This window comes from Corythoichthys intestinalis, chromosome 10, assembly GCF_030265065.1.
Source record: "Corythoichthys intestinalis isolate RoL2023-P3 chromosome 10, ASM3026506v1, whole genome shotgun sequence".
In the NCBI taxonomy this organism is placed as follows: Eukaryota; Metazoa; Chordata; class Actinopteri; order Syngnathiformes; family Syngnathidae; genus Corythoichthys; species Corythoichthys intestinalis.
Genome location: NC_080404.1, coordinates 47101904 through 47118293, shown reverse-complemented (window position 1 = coordinate 47118293; position 16390 = coordinate 47101904). Strand labels below are relative to the sequence as shown.

The 16390-nt window shown below is 39.1% G+C and overlaps 1 protein-coding gene across 5 annotated transcripts in view; it reads left to right on the top strand.

Annotated features, from left to right (window-relative positions):
- Window positions 1-16390, top strand: part of rasgrp3 (RAS guanyl releasing protein 3 (calcium and DAG-regulated)) — a 43545-nt gene that overhangs the window by 10445 nt on the left and 16710 nt on the right. For 4 of the 5 annotated variants that reach the window (XM_057847567.1, XM_057847565.1, XM_057847564.1 and 1 more), the window contains exons 2-12: window positions 2265-2369; window positions 2556-2658; window positions 4950-5009; window positions 5121-5252; window positions 7664-7811; window positions 7888-8061; window positions 9397-9513; window positions 9587-9865; window positions 9935-10015; window positions 15678-15791; window positions 15889-16004. In XM_057847567.1, the coding sequence (XP_057703550.1) occupies window positions 2300-2369; window positions 2556-2658; window positions 4950-5009; window positions 5121-5252; window positions 7664-7811; window positions 7888-8061; window positions 9397-9513; window positions 9587-9865; window positions 9935-10015; window positions 15678-15791; window positions 15889-16004 (1394 nt within the window). In that variant the 5' untranslated portion in view covers window positions 2265-2299. The remainder of the gene's footprint in view (window positions 1-2264; window positions 2370-2555; window positions 2659-4949; window positions 5010-5120; window positions 5253-7663; window positions 7812-7887; window positions 8062-9396; window positions 9514-9586; window positions 9866-9934; window positions 10016-15677; window positions 15792-15888; window positions 16005-16390) is intronic. The other variant, XM_057847566.1, reaches the window with a different exon arrangement.

The following is a 16390-nucleotide window of genomic DNA, read 5'->3' as shown; positions in this document are numbered from 1 at the left end:
GACTCACCAAGTACTCTCTGGAAAGTCCTTGCTGAGTTGGTTTACGCTGATTTTCACAGGCCACCTCATTATGCATGTGACTACTTAAAGCAGGGGTCGCGTTAACCGGAAATTTTCCGTCGTTGACCGGTTTTTTAAAACGGTGACGGAAAAAACTGAAGTCCGTCAGTCATTTTGACAGGTTGCAATTCACACACCAGACCACAGGGTGGCGAGTTAGCATATTAATTAGCTATTGTCTCTCTTAATGCATGACGTCGTTGGCTATTCTGTCAGAATATTGTAGCGTAACCGGGGTCTGGCGGCGGCACCGTGATTGACACATCAACGCGAGGTTCTTATTGGTGCACCCGGTGTGCCAGCGCGTCATCCATTTGATGGACAAGATTGCCGCCTGTGTATAGACCCCAATCACATGACGTCACAACTCCGCCCCCCTGACCGGAGCCGCCATATTGTGTGTCAGCCCGTCATGTTTATACATTACCGCTACGTACATGCCTCCTATTACGGCGTGTTTTTCTGCTCGTTAATATTAATAATCAAAATGGTGAAGGCGTGTGTGGCGGTTGGTTGCTGTAACAGAGAAGATAGACGGAGAGACTTGAAGTTCTACCGTATTCTGGGAGACGCGAAGATGAGAGCGAGATGGACTGCTGTAATTCGACAAGAAATCTGGGCACCAAACGATCACCACAGACTATGTAGTAGTCTTTTTATATCTGGTAAGATGCATTTAATATATATTTAGAAGATTTTGGGCTGACAACCACAATTAAGATCATTGTGTGACGTTGGTGATTGGGGTCTATATCGTTGCCTCCTTTTCTTTGGGGGCGGAGTTGTTGGCGGTAAGCAGAGTAAAAAGGGAGAAAAATACCACGACTTCCGTGTCTAATTTTTCGCCGCCAAGCAAGCGTTACAATATTAATTAAAAATGAATGAAAACTAAATACTATTGAATATGCCATCATTATCATTTTAAAAATTTAAGTGACGTGTAAAAATAGACTATGACCGGATTTTTATGACCCTGTCAGTCAAAATGACAGACAACGAAAATGTCTAGCGCAACCTCTGACTTAAAGAAATGGTGATTTTACCAAAAAAGTCTATTAATGGGTCTATCGTATTCCTTGTCGAATACTCTATAGGAAAAATATAACATATACAGTGGGGAGAACAAGTATTGATACACTTCCAATGGGAAAACCCATTGGCAGTGTATTAAATACTTGTTCTCCCCACTGTATGTATCTAAAATAATCCTAAACGATTTTATTAGCAATTTTAATACTCCTTTTAGCAAGGTTCCTTGGGTATGCGTACGTTCCCATTGCAACCAGTCCTGTTATTGTCCTACGTCACAAGCGCTGTGTATTCTGGGAGTGAGAATAGGCGTAAGGTGCGCATTTCAAGCAGAGGACGGTCACCTGTTAAAATGTGTGCGTCCATGTATGAATGTAAGTACATCCATATGAGTCAGTGTGTAAAGTGCTTAGTTTTCGCCACTTTTATGGCCAAGATGACCGCACGCAGCGCGCAATCCCCCCCCCCCCCACCTGTGTGTTCATAATACTGCGCGAGTATGTATGTGTGTCACGTGACTCAGAGTGAGAGTAGGCGGCGATCAGGCCTTTTTTTAATTGGCAAGATGAAGGGAAGTTATCCTTCTGGAAGTGAAAAAAGAAAGGGAAAAAAAGGAAAAGAGGAGAAGCAAGACAGCGGTGAGTGTACTATGTTACTGTAGTTTTATGTCCTAATGTAGTAGAGGCACTGCAGACTAGTAGTAGTAGTAGTATTTTTATGTCCTAAACCAATTAACTGCCTTGACTTGTTGTAACTAGCTTGTTAGCGTTTGCTAACAGCATTGCAGCATGCTAGCGTTTCTTCATACATAAAGATGTTACCTAGAACATAAAATCAGTGTTTAGAATCAACATACACACACATTTTCATCTGGGAATTTTTTCAGAAGGTGTCAGTCTCCCCCAGGGCAGCTGTGGTTACAATAGAAGCTTGAATCCACTGAGTGTGGAATGAATGAATAATGCAATGGGGGGGCACTTTGAGAGTATTATACTTTCATTAAATATGCTCTTGCTCCAAGTCCAACTGTCCCCCTGACTTGCACACGCTCGAAGGGACCCTTGTTGCCTGGGGCCCCCGGGGACCCTTGCTACGCCTCTGTCTACACATAGTATGTAAAGTTGGACAGTATTGGACAGTAAGATGGCAGGTTGTGACATGCTTATATTCTGCAGGAGTAGAGCAGACCTCTGAACTCTGACTTATCAACATGGGATCTTCAACATTGGGAAAGGCAGCTTCTCTTGACGCTCTCTTAAATGAATGCATTCATGCATTTGGTGAGTAATGGACGACAATATTGAGACTTATTTTACTGTATTTTGCTGTTTCATATTAAGTCAAAATTATATTTATTATTTGGAATACAGGTCCACAAGAAAATAAAATATGTTTAATACATTCAGTTTTAAGAAAACAAACTAAGAAGCAATTGAATCAGTGATTTTTTGTTAAATGTTTGACAGATGACAATGGAGAGCTGCAGTCCAACCTCCCTCGCATTCTTCTGCTGATGCATCGCTGGTATGTTACATCTGCGGAACTGGCTGGAAAACTGCTGATGATATATCCCTATCAAAAAATCAAATTTATTTCTATAGCCCTTTGGGTAAAGAACATACTGTATTAGCTGCCTTTGACAGCAATAGACGTCTAATCTCGTCTAATCTGGTTCGAGTTTGTGAAATTGTGTTGTTGTGCTGCTTTTGCGGTCATTGACGACGTCCACTCGTGTGGCACACAATCATCTCTCAGCTATGAATTAGTCATGTGCCGGTATGAGATTCTGAATATATGATAGCCTTAAGCCAAAATACCACGGTATCACGGTATTGCAATTATAGCTCTAAATTTTGTTACTTTATGATATCTGGGAAACGTATCGAAACATATTAGCAAATTGGAACATAAGTGTAATGCTAAGGGAAAATAAATTTTAAAAAAATAATCAATAAAATAACTGAAATATTGTAAATTTTAAAAAAAAACAGTCCTTTATTTGAGCCTACAACCACAGCCTCAGCTCGACATTATTACCATCAGAACAAAATTAATAATTGAATTATTTTTCATAAAAGCACGTATGTATGACTCATATCATGTTTACATTATACACACACTCTCTTTCTCAATACAGACAGTTGCCCGAGAGAGCAAAACACCACGTTTTACCACTGCTAGACACACTAAACACGCTGGAGTTAACTCTTATAACTGGTGGGAAACATTCATAACAGTGTTTACTAACCTTTAATTTTGTATAAATGCAAAATCATATTGGAAGCAGCCACCCTCCGCATACATGTTTTACATGTCGGTTGGCCCTCCACCTATAAGTCGCAGCAGTCTGTAAATTTTCTGTAGCTGAAGCATTCCCATACAGCGATTCAGTTTTCTTCGATGGGGGAAAAAGTTCAGGAGTTTCACCTCCTCCAGCCATAGTGTAGTATCGCTGACTCACTTCCACTGGGGGAGTGTTGAGCCTTGCAGCTCCAAGCGAAGGATTTTTCCATTCATTTTTGGGACATAAAGAATAGCTAATACCTGAGGGACGGTATGACGGAAAATGTTTGCGGTTTTGAAACCTTGAGGTTTTCATACCACGGTATACCGTATTTTTCAGACTATAAGTCGCTCCGGAGTATAAGTTGCATTTTGGGGGGAAATTTCCTTGATAAAATCCAACACATAGAACAGCTATGTCATGTTGAAAGGCAATTTAATATAAAAATACAATAGTGAACAACATGCTGAATATGTGTACAGTGCATGAACAACGAAATGCGAATATACTGTCCTCACCAGGACGCTACGGCTCGGTCCTGGCTATACAGCGAACTAAACTCCCAAATGACGATGCTGGACGTCCGTATAATTTGCTGAATCAATTTCGTCCTCGATACCAAACAGGTTCGCATCAACGTAAATAAATGATAATTAGGTGCTATTACAGCAACGACACAAACCCTTAGCATGCGTTCGCTAACATTAGCACATTGTTCAAACAATCACAAAACTGGCTCTAAGTGTCCGATCGCAGGTGGAAAACACATAACAACAACAGAAAAGATTATATACCCAGGCGTTGCCTCTGTAGAGATATTTTACAAGCATAAACAATGAACGTAGGTTCGCAGACGTGTTTCTCTCTCGTTAACTCGCCCTATCACTCAGAGCTGCGTAGCTATCAGTTTTCTTCTGGCGTGTGAGCGCTCTTCTTCGCGTAAACAAGTGCGAGTGCGCCCAAACGTGGGCGTGAAAGCACCACAAACTAAAAGCATGCATTTCAATAAAAAAAAGTCAATAATACAATTGAACACACATTGCCAAAGACAGAACGCGAACGTGGCCATAGCTATTAAGAGTTATTCAGATAACTATAGCATAAAGAACATGCTAACAAGTTTACCAAACCATCAGTGTCACTCCAAAACACCAAAATAACATGTGAAATTATATCATAATGTGTTAATAATTTTACACATAAGTCGCTCCTGAGTATAAGTCGCACCCCCAGCCAAACTATGAAAAAAACTGCGACTTATTTTCCAAAAAATACGGTACCTTGATCCCGGTAATTGTCACATATCTACTGCAATTGAAATCATATTATCACTAGTAGATGTCCAATCCATTTGAACTGGGAGGGTGGCAGCGAATGGATGTTCATTTATTGGCTGCCATCTCGAATGCAATCAATGATTTATATGCCAAATACTCAGATTTCACAAGATGAATGAAAAACTTAATCTTCATATACAGTCATTAGTATTAATGTTTGTTATTTTTTGTACAGTAGCCTATATTCATTTTTTAGTTTAAAAAAAAAAAAAAAAAAAAACTTAACCAAATTATACATACCGTGACTGCAATGATGACGACTGCCAGAAAACGAGACTGAAGATTTGCTTCTTGATGAGGTAAGACTATTACAGACATATTCCGATCACACACTGTTTCAAGAATCATCACAAGGTCACAGATGTCTAATATCACTTGTCATAGTTGACTCTTCCTAATATTGTGTCTAGGTATTGGATAGGGACGTTCCCTGCAGAGTTCAACCTGGACTTAGGGCTGATTAGGATAACAGAGGAATTCCGAGAAGTTGCTGAAAGGCTCAGTTGTGAGGAACATTTCAAACTTATCGACATCTCCACCATGTAAGTAAGATGGACTTCAACTGTATGCAATGCATAACTTCCATGCAATTATCTTTAGTCACTGCTTCTTGTTGCTTCCACCTAAATCTACACTCTGAAAAACATGCTGTTATATGTTTAGATTAGGTTTTGCCATGAAGAATAATTTGTGTAACTATTATTGAGTGGCTCACCATAGCACATAAATAGGAAGAAAAACACTTGCTAGGTCTGGGCAATGATCACGTTTTTGTTTTTTTGTTTTTTAAATCACGATCAATAGCATGAGATTCTTGCGATTAACTCTTGATTAATCACATTGTCATACATGCAAAGCAATAGTTAAGTGATATATTTAGTAGTAATAGCCATATCCAAATATGTCCTGACTTCCCTCTTTCTGTCCAATCGCTTATTAGGTGTATCACTTTGATAAGGTACAGTGGGGCAAGTAAGTATTTAGTCAACCACCAATTGTGCAAGTTCTCTTACTTGAAAAGATTAGAGAGGCCTGTAATTGTCAACATGGGTAAACCTCAACCATGAGAGACAGAATGAGGAAGAGAAAAAAAAAAGTCCAAATTAGAGTGGAAAATAAGTATTTGGTCACCTACAAACAAGCAAGATTTCTGCTGTCAAAGAGGTCTAACTTCTTCTAACGAGGTCTAACAAGGCTCCACTCGTTAACTGTATTAATGGCACCTGTTTTAACTCATTATCGGTATAAAAGACACTTGTCCACAATCTCATTCAGTCACACTCCAAACTCCACTATGGCCAAGACCAAAGAGCTGTTGAAGGACACCAGAGACAAAATTGTAGACCTGCACCAGGCTGGCAAGACTGAATCTGCAATAGGTAAAAAGCTTGGTGTAAAGAAATAAACTGTGGGAGCAATCATTAGAAAATGGAAGACATACAAAACCACTGATAATCTCCCTCGATCTGGGGTTCCATGCAAGATCTCACCTCGTGGCGTCAAAATGATAAAATGAACAGTGAGCAAAAATCCCAGAACCACACAGGGGTACCTAGTGAATGACCTACAGAGAGCTGGGAACACAGTAACAAAGGCTACTATAAGTAACACAATGCGCTGCCAAGGACTCAAATCCTGCACTGCCAGACGTGTCCCCCTGCTGAATAAAGTACACGTCCAGGCCTATTTGCAGTTCGCTAGAGAGGATTTGGATGGTCCAGAAGAGGACTGGGAGAATATGTTACGGTCAGATAAAAACCAAAATAGAACTTTTTTGGTAGAAACACAGGTTCTCGTGTTTGGAGGAGAAAGAATACTAAATTGCATCTGAAGAACACCATACCCACTGTGAAGCATGTGGGTGGAAACATCATGCTTTGGGGCTGTTTTTCTGCAAAGGGACCAGGACGACTGATCTGTGTAAAGGAAAGAATGAATGAGGCCATGTATCGAGAGGTTTTGAGTGAAAATCTCCTTCCATCAGCAAAGGGCATTGAAGATGAGACGTGGCTGGGTCTTTCAGCATGACAATGATCCCAAACACACAGCCAGGGCAACAACGGAGTGGCTTCGTAAGAAGCATTTCATAGTCCTGGAGTGGCCTAGCCAGTCTCCAGATCTCAACCCCACAGAAAATCTGTGGAGGGAGTTGAAAGTCCGTGTTCCCCAACGACAGCCACAAAACATCACTGCTCTAGAAGAGCTCTGCATGCAGGAATGGGCCAAAATACCAGCAACAGTGTGTGAAAAGCTTGTGAAGAGTTACAGAAAACGTTTGGCCTCCATTATTGCCAACAAAGGGTACATAACAAAGTATTGAGATGAACTTTTGGTATTAACCAAATACTTATTTTCCACCATGATTTGCAAATAAATTCTTTAAAAACCAAAAACAATATGATTTTGGTTTTTTTTCTTCTCAACATTCTGTCTCTTACAGTTGAGGCTTACCCATATTGACAATTGCAGGCCTCTCTAATATTTTCAAGTGGGAGAACCTGCACAATTAGTGGTTGACTAAATACTTCTTTGCCCCACTGTACTTGCAATGCTACTCATAGCTAGGTAGCATACGGTATTTAGGAATACTTACAAATGTAGTACGTAGTGTATAGTACTATAAGTAGTCTCAGTTGAGGCTAAAGAAGACAAAACCTCTTTGGTGGCTCTGATGTTAACTTGACGATTAAAATAATGAATTGAAAAAATTGTGAAAATCAATTTGTGAGTTAACTAGATACAGCAGCCCAGCCTTATGTTTGACTTTTTTTTTTTTTTAAACCATAAAAGTTTAGACTTACAGAGTTACAACAAGATTCATAAAAATGATGCAGTTGTATTGACTAACTGTAAGATCATTGAAAATTTCATTGGCTTCATCTTTTTTGAAGACTGTATTAGCATGAGATAGCATTTAAGCTAACGTATTTCTAAACCTGAACACTTTTTGCAGTCCATCATATGATTGGATGCGTAAATTGACGCAGCGTAAAAAACAGGTCAAGAAAGGGAAAGCTTCACTCTTGTTTGACCACCTTGAACCCATGGAGCTGGCAGAACATATGACTTATTTGGAGTTCAAATCCATTAGGAGGATATCGGTACGTGCAATTCTTTCACTGATTTTCCAATATTTATCCTTTATAATCAATTCCCTGTACTTTGTTTTGTCTCCAGTTCCCTGATTATAAGAGCTACGTGATCCACGGTTGCTTGGTGGACAACCCCACATTGGAACGCTCGATTGCTCTTTTCAATGGAGTTTCACAGTGGGTCCAACTCATGGTGTTAAGCAAGCTGACACCTCCAACCAGGGCAGAGGTGATCACGAAATACATCCACGTTGCTCAGGTAAGCTACCACCAGTGTTGTTTTTCGCAGCCCTTTTAATTTTTGTCTTTGTCTTTTGGATGAAAATACTTAGTCGTAGTCATTTTTTAGTCATTTCAATATGTTTTCATCTTCGTCTAGTTTTAGTCGTTGAAATCTCATGCAAATTGTGTCTTGTTTTAGACGACACTTATTCAAAATGTTTTCATCTAAGAAATTCAAAACTTTTAGTCCCAAAAAAAATCAAGGTTTCCAACAATTTCAAATGAACATAGACAGATGAGCACATATTGGAGCATCTACAAGGACAACGCCAACTTTGTAATGATAATACACACTCAGCAGGAAAAGGCCGCACACTATTTCAATGAAACCTACTTAGAGGCCACGAACTGTATGTAAAAAAAAAAAAAAAAAAAGTCTGAGCGTTTGACACCCTTTCTCCTTGAGGGCCCCTATCCAGCTTGTTTTCCATGTCTCCCTCCTTTAAAACACCTGAATCAAATGATCAGCTCATCAGTAAGCCCTGCAGGAGCCTGATAACAATCCTGATTATTTGAATCAGGTGTGTTGGAGGAAGGAGACATGGAAAACAAGCTGGATAGGGGCCCTCGAGGACTGATGTTGGCTACTCCTGCTCTAGACCTACTTACCAGAAAAGCCAAGTGGCTCTGCTTTAGACTGGCCAGTGTTTTAAGAGAACGCTCGCCATTCTGAAGCTAATGCGAAAACGCGAATGCTACGCTAACGCTAGGAGTTACATTTTGCGCCTGATGATCACTCAGCACAGACCTTCAAAGGCTAAAGTAACATATTTTCTCTTGCCAAGATAAGAAAACAAATCTTACCGTGTCGCATTTTTGTCCCGTTGTCGTCTCGTCGGACAAAAACTGGCATTCGTCTCGTTATGTTTATGTTTATATCTCCCAAGCCACGTTTTTAACTCGTCATGGTCATGAAAAAATAGTTGGGCGACAAAATATTTTCATGATTATCATTGTTGATGAAAATAATACTGGCTATATCCAAAGATTCCATTGATAACTAACAATTAATGAGATTGTCTTTATATACAGTACAACACATTCACAACAAACCTTATCCGTTTAAAGGGCAACCATTGAACTCTGAATTCGTTAGCTGCCATTGACCGATCGTCCAATCCATTTTGACTGGATGAGGCTGTCAGCAAATAAAGCGAATCGATTGCTTATCTTTGGTATGCCATATTCCATTAGGTATTAGCATGAAGCTAAATGGTGTTTTCGGAAAAAAAACAATATATTTCGTATTTTAATGCTCAACATATATAATGAAGATACATTTGCTAATTAAAAAATGTCTGCAACCCATAAGAAACTTCTTCAGCTGCACAACTTTAACACTTTAATGGCAGTGGTGGGAGGACTGAGCCACAGCTCCATTTCTCGTTTGAAGGAGACGCAATCTTATCTATCTGTGGAGGTAGTGAAGGTGAGTGAATTGCACATATCTCCAAACTTGGATTTACAACATTATTTATTTGCTCTATGTGATCTAAACCCAGATGTGGCGCGAGATGACGGAGCTGGTTTCTTCCAACAATAACTACTCCTCCTACCGCAAGGCCTTCAATGACTGTCAAGGCTTTAAAATTCCCATCCTGGGTGTGCACCTGAAGGACCTCATAGCCATGCATGTGGTCTTCCCTGACTGGGTGGAAGGCAGTAATAAGGTGAACTTAGTGAAGATGCAGCAGCTCTATATGACTTTCAATGAGCTAGTGTCATTGCAGAGCACTGTGGCCCAAGTGGAGCCCAACATGGACCTCATCTACCTACTAACGGTGAGGCAGCAAATAATCGATACTTGTGAATAAAGATCTTCAAATGCTGATAATTCAAAACATTTTCAGCTTTCTTTAGATCTTTACTACACAGAGGATGAGATTTATGAGTTGTCATTGCTCAGGGAACCGCGTAATCCGAAATCGCTGGTAAGTTACTTTCTAAACCACGGATGTCAAACTCAAGGTCCGGGGGCCAGATCTGGGCCACCACATCATTTTGTGTGGCCCGTGAAAGTAAATTATGTGCTTCGATCTATTTTTTTTTTCTCACTAAAATAGAATTTTAATCATGATTCTGCAGTATGAAGGACTGCAGACATCAGAGAATACAGAATTTTAGATTTAAAAATATATACATATACTTACATTTTTCCTTTAGTTTTTTAAGAGAATATTTATGGTTTACAATGCTTTTATTTTTATTTAACTAAAAATATAAAATGAATACAAATATATTAATTGAAAACTAAAGTATTTGCTATTTAGATGCTAGAAAAAGAGGGTTTGAACAAATTTTAGCTTGACAATGTTTCAGACAAACAGAGGTGGGGAGAGTAGCCAAAGATTGTACTCAAGAAAGAGTAGCGTTACTTCAAAAATAATATTACTCAAGTAAAAGTGTCATCCAAAAAAATGCACTCATGTACAAGTAAAAAAGTATTTGGTGAAAAAAATACTAAAGTAAAGAGTAACTGTCGGTATCTGCTTACAATTTTTTTTAAAAAATGGTATTTTTATTTTTTCTATCCCAGCACAAAATGTATTTATCTATCTATATTTATCTATCTATATGAAATGATTTTATTATACTGTACTACGTATAACCTATTGCATAACCACATTAAGCCGAAGAAATACAAAAAAGCCAAATAAATTAATTCCAGCAAGAGAAACGGAGACATCATTCGTCCAAAGAGCATGAGTGCCCTCTAGTGGAGAAAATAGTTCCTAGTTTGAATAGTTCAATACAGGTAGTCCCCGGGTTACGACGTACTCGACTGACGCAATTTCGACTTTGCGACGCCGGAGTCTCGGCCGCCATTTTGTCTCCAGTCTCATTTTTTTCTCGCACAAACAGTACCTAATTGTACCTCACAGTATCTTATTTTTTATTTTACTTTATTATCATGACTTGTTCTGACCTCACTAAACATGAAGTTGCTCAGCTTGACCGACAGCAAACAACGCGATTGTGCTTTTTGAAGCCTTCACTTTTCACAATTTGTAAAGCCGTAACCATAGGCGGATCTACTATTCAGGCGAAGTAGACGATCGCCTTAGGCCCCCAACCAGTAGGGGGCCCCCAATTAGCTGCCCTTGCCCCAACGAGCAACGGCTTGGGCCACCGGAGCCAGCAGCACCCCCAACTATTCGTCATGTATAATTATGTCACCATACCAAACAAACAAATAACAAAACAAAAAAGAAAGTCATTTGAATGCTGCATTTATATTATCTCTCCCCACCCACACACGCACTACAATGGACTGTTCCACGGCAACGGACTGGGTATCAGTCGCTTCGCTTCATTTAGCGCCGTTTAGCATCGCTTAGCTCCGCTTAGCTGTTCGTTAGCTTTACTTAGCTCTCCCGCGGTTTTCACCCCACTAAGCTCGCTATTTTTACAGCTCACTTGCTACTTTGCACGTCGGCTATAGTTTATTTCGAACACATGAGCGAACGTGCTCTCCATGGGAGCCAAAGCACAGTGAGGGAGAAGTTGACAACAGGCCTCTAATGCCTTTTTTAACTTTTTCTTCTTCTTCACACCGAACATAAAATACACGACAGCACATCCTATGGCGAAACAATGTAGTACAGTTCCAATCAGTCATACAATAACACTCAACAGCTGGTTAACAGTAAAAGCACGTCATGTTCGTCATATAAATAATGATTTCTGGAGTTAATCCCACATACTTCAGAATTAATATTATAATATGTTGCGTAAATACTACATAATAAAGATTCTACACTAAGAATAGCTTTCAAATGACACTCTTCATGACAAATATGATTGGCAAAGAATAATTATTATAATTATTATACTACTATTATATATAGTAGTATACTATAATAATATTGCTAGAATCTTTTCTAAGAATTGTTTTGAATAATGTTGGAAAGGCAAAGTCAGTGTTCTGAATCTGTTTACTTTCCATTCTTTTGCACTAGTAAATGCTATCAGCATTTAACCTCATTGTTTGTGATTAATTATTGTTATTTACCTGATTATTTGTACTTTAATAAAAAAATTAAGTGTTCCAAAATAGCTCTGTGAATTAATAAGCGTCAACAAAAAATTTTATTGCTAAAAATTAGTACAAAAAAAAAGAAAATTATTAGATTAGTTGATTAATCGTAAAACTAGTCGGCTGACTAATCAGGAGAAAATTTGTCGTTTAGGACAGCCCTAATGTACCAGAACATATTTCCTCCACACCCTTCTCACCTTTTTAACCCCTGACCCATGAAGAGGGCCCTTGGATATGTTCGCCTTAGGCCCCAAAATTGCCAAGTCCGCCACTGGCCGTAACACACACGTACACACATCTGTTCAAAACCACAGGCATTTTAACAATAAAACACTCGACACAAAACGATTAGTGTTCAAACATCGATCTAGTCTGATCAATATGTAAGGGCCCAAATACACCAGATGCATGATCGTTGCGGTTCCGGTCCGACTCCGGTAAAAAACAGCGCCGGAGACAATCCGTTCCCATTATATCCTATTGTTTAACGTATACCGGCCGCGTCAGTGCTCCCGATTGCCTGCGGACTATCTCCGGCATGCCGCAGCCCGCCGGATGGTATAGGCTATTTTCTATTTTTGCCGGACACGCATCCGACAAAATGGGCGGAGCTGGGCCTGGAAGTAACAGCCCAGTTGCGTATTCACGGTTTAAACACCAGCAAACATGGACGAAAAACGTTTCATCATGGAGGTGGAAAGTCACAAAGTGATATGCGATGCAGCAGATCGTTATTATAAGGACAGCATTAAAAGGGAAGCTGCAAGGTGTCCTATTATGTGTGTTTTTCTGGCAATTATATCAAACACACGACGTGCTGACAACTTTGAGCGGAAAAAATAAGCGTATCTGAAAGTGGCTCCACTGCAGAAATTCTCGTGCCCGGCGCACACACAATGTCGGTTTGTATACAGAGTCGAGGGGGAAAAGTACGAAAGAGAATAAAGAGACACCCACAAGTTTCGACCTGGTGGTCTATTCAAGACGTTTCTCTTTCTTTCCTACATTTTACTTGACTTTTCATAGAAAACCGAACAGTTTGCGCTGGGCACAGGAATCTGCAGTGTTGAGTCACCAATTCCAAGTACGCAGTCTTTTAGTCCATGTAGTATATAATTCGCTATCCATTTTATAAATATTACAGATTATTTAACAGTTGTTTATAACAGCTCTATCAGATGTTATGTGCCATAAATTCTAAATGTGCACAAAGATATAAACCCACCGACACAACCAAGGGCAAAATAGGGCCCCGCCCCCCTACCCCCGACACATGGAGCCCTGATCTCAACATGATGCAGTCAATCTGGATTTCAGAGACAGACATAACTAAAATATCAATATGCAAATTAAGAAAAAATGTGCTCTCTCTCTGCTTCTCTGATGAGTATAGACTCCGTGTGTTTTTCGTTGTTTTAAATGGCACCTTATAGCGCGCGATCACGCGAGCGCTCACGAGGGAACGGAGTTGGCGGACCGTAGCCGTGCGCAGCCGGTATGATTTGCCCGTTTTTGATGTACTGCGTGCCACGCAGTCACCACTGAACCGGACCGGAACCGCAACGATCATGCATCTTGTGTATTTGGGCCCTAAATCTAGTAGATTAAATTAGCCTAATTTGTCTCACAAAAATCCGCTATGTTAAATGCTACGAATGCTAACGTATTTACAATTCTCGTAGCAAATCGCTCATATGTAACTCCACAAACTGTAGCTCTAAACTTAATTACAAATACATACACAAATATACACAAATAGATATAATAGCTGAAACAACTTACAGCCTCATGTGGGCCAAACCAGAGTGCAGCTATCCTTTAGCCATGTAAGACATCTGAGTACTCCTGTAAAGAAGCATTATTGAAGCACAGTCCAACCAGACTCAACGCTGCCACCAGAGGGCAGTGTATCCTCCACCATTTAAAAAAGCCGATACTTTTGGACTTTTTGAATTAACCCTTTAAAAATGGTTAATTCCGACTTCAGTGGAAAATACGGAATACATCGCCAGAGTAGGAATCGAACTAGTTCATAACCAGGGGAACTACCTGTACTGTAGTGAATAGTTCCTTCATAGTTCCTATTATGAAATTAAAAGGATCATATATCTGGTTTTCCATGGTCAATCGATGACAAATAAAAACTTGAAAAGAGGTTAAAAGCCACGCTTTCGAGTCATGTTGAGGACAGCGCTCTATGTCAAATACTTCATTTTTTACATTTTTTTTACAGCGCTTTAAAGACGCCACGTGATTAAACAGCCTAGCGTGATCATAGAACGGCAAGGGACGGGAGATGCATGTTGGAGATGTAGCAGCAGAAGAGCAAACCATTTCCATATATTCTGGGAATGCGTTGTTATACAAAAATACTGGTTTGACATTCATTATCATTTACAAAAGATTTTTAATTTTGACATCCCCATGTCCTTTGTTACCATGTACTTATGTAAAATAAATGTACAACAAATTAGCTGTAACGAAAGGAAACTCATCCCCATTCTATTGGCTGCATGCAAAAAAGCATTGATAAGAAAGTGGCTTAAACCTGAACGACCAACAACAGAGGACTGGATTGACGTAGTTCGAGAGATTTTCATTATGGAGAGGATCTCCTACACACTAAAATTACAACTGGACATGTTTTACTTGATGTGGACAAAATGGACAGAATGTACGAAATGATTTTGGTTATTTATATGGTTATACATAACAATTTCTCTCATGTAAAAAATATGGCGAAGTAATAGGTTCCCTGCTCCTCGGTTTTTGTTTTTACTTTTTTATTATTATTATTTTTTTTTTTGTAAAACCTTATTTTGTTTAAAAAAAAAAAAATAAAAAAATAAAAAAAAAAGGACAAGCAGAAGAAAACTGTAAAAAAAAATTTTTTTTTGCATCTGGTATGTTGAAAGAACAAATGGCTTTTCAATAAAAAACAATAAATGGGAAAAAAAAGAACGGCAAGCTTGCGTGTGATTGGTATAATGGAGTCATGTGATTATTGTTACCATGTCTTATTGGTGAAACTGGTGGAGCTACTGCTGGCACCTCTGACAAAAATAAAGACAACATGTAGAATAAAGAGGGAAAAATGTAACGACTGGTGTAGCCAAAAGTAGCGGAGTAAGAGTAGTGTTTCTTTTTCATAAATCTACTCAATTGAAAAGTATGGCTTTGTAAAATTACTCTTAAAAGTACAGTTTTCTCAAAAAGTTACTCAAGTAAATGTAACAGAGTAAATGTAACGCGTTACTCCCCACCTCTGCAGATAAATAATCAAAATACTTGTTTAATTGTGTGATAATTGATTCCTTGTCTAGTAGGTAATTGTAGGAGCCTGAATTGGCAGACATAATATCACCTCTTAACCAATTTAACTATAACTATGATGTGACCCGCTAAAAAGATGAGTTTGACACCCCTGGTTATTGTCATCTGTGTAAAGGTTTTATGGAAAATCAGAAATTGCCACTCCAGGATTTTTCGTCTTCATTTGTAAAAGTTTTTTTCAATTTCTTACCATTGTTGTTGTTGTCCTTGTCCTTTTGCAGCCCACTTCTCCTACAAGTCCCAATAAGCCTCTTGTACCACTGGACTGGGCCTCAGGTGTCACCACCAAACCAGACCCCTCCTTGGTCAATAAACACATCAGGAAAGTGGTTGATGTGAGTGCTCACATTAATACATGAAGCTGAGCGTGAAACATTCTCAGAGTTATTATTATTAATATATATATACTTTTTTTTAATTGGCTTCCAACAGTCAGTGTTCAGGAATTATGACCCTGACCACGATGGCTATATTTCCCAAGAAGACTTTGAAAACATTGCCGCAAACTTTCCCTTCCTGGACTCGTTCTGCGTTTTGGACAAAGATCAGTAAGTACAATTCTAAAAGTGAGCTCTACGAAACTGCATTTTTAGTTTGAGCAGCGTTCATTTTTGGGTTGGGGGTAAACCTTGTTACATTTTTTTGTTAAAGTAAATCCAAATACTTTGATATTGTACTCAACAAGATTTTCAGTGCAGGGAACCAATATAACATTGTTTCTCAAACTTTTTACACCACAATCCCTCACAAAAATACCACAAGGACCAAAATTTAAATTGTCTAGTTAGCAGGTCAAAGTGTTCATAAAAATAGGGCATATGCTTAATTAATATTATTGCTAACCACAGTTTGAACATTATAACTGCTCTTCAATCCAGGTATTCCCCAGGTTATGAACGAGTTCTGTTCCTATGTTGGCGAAAGTCTGACCTAA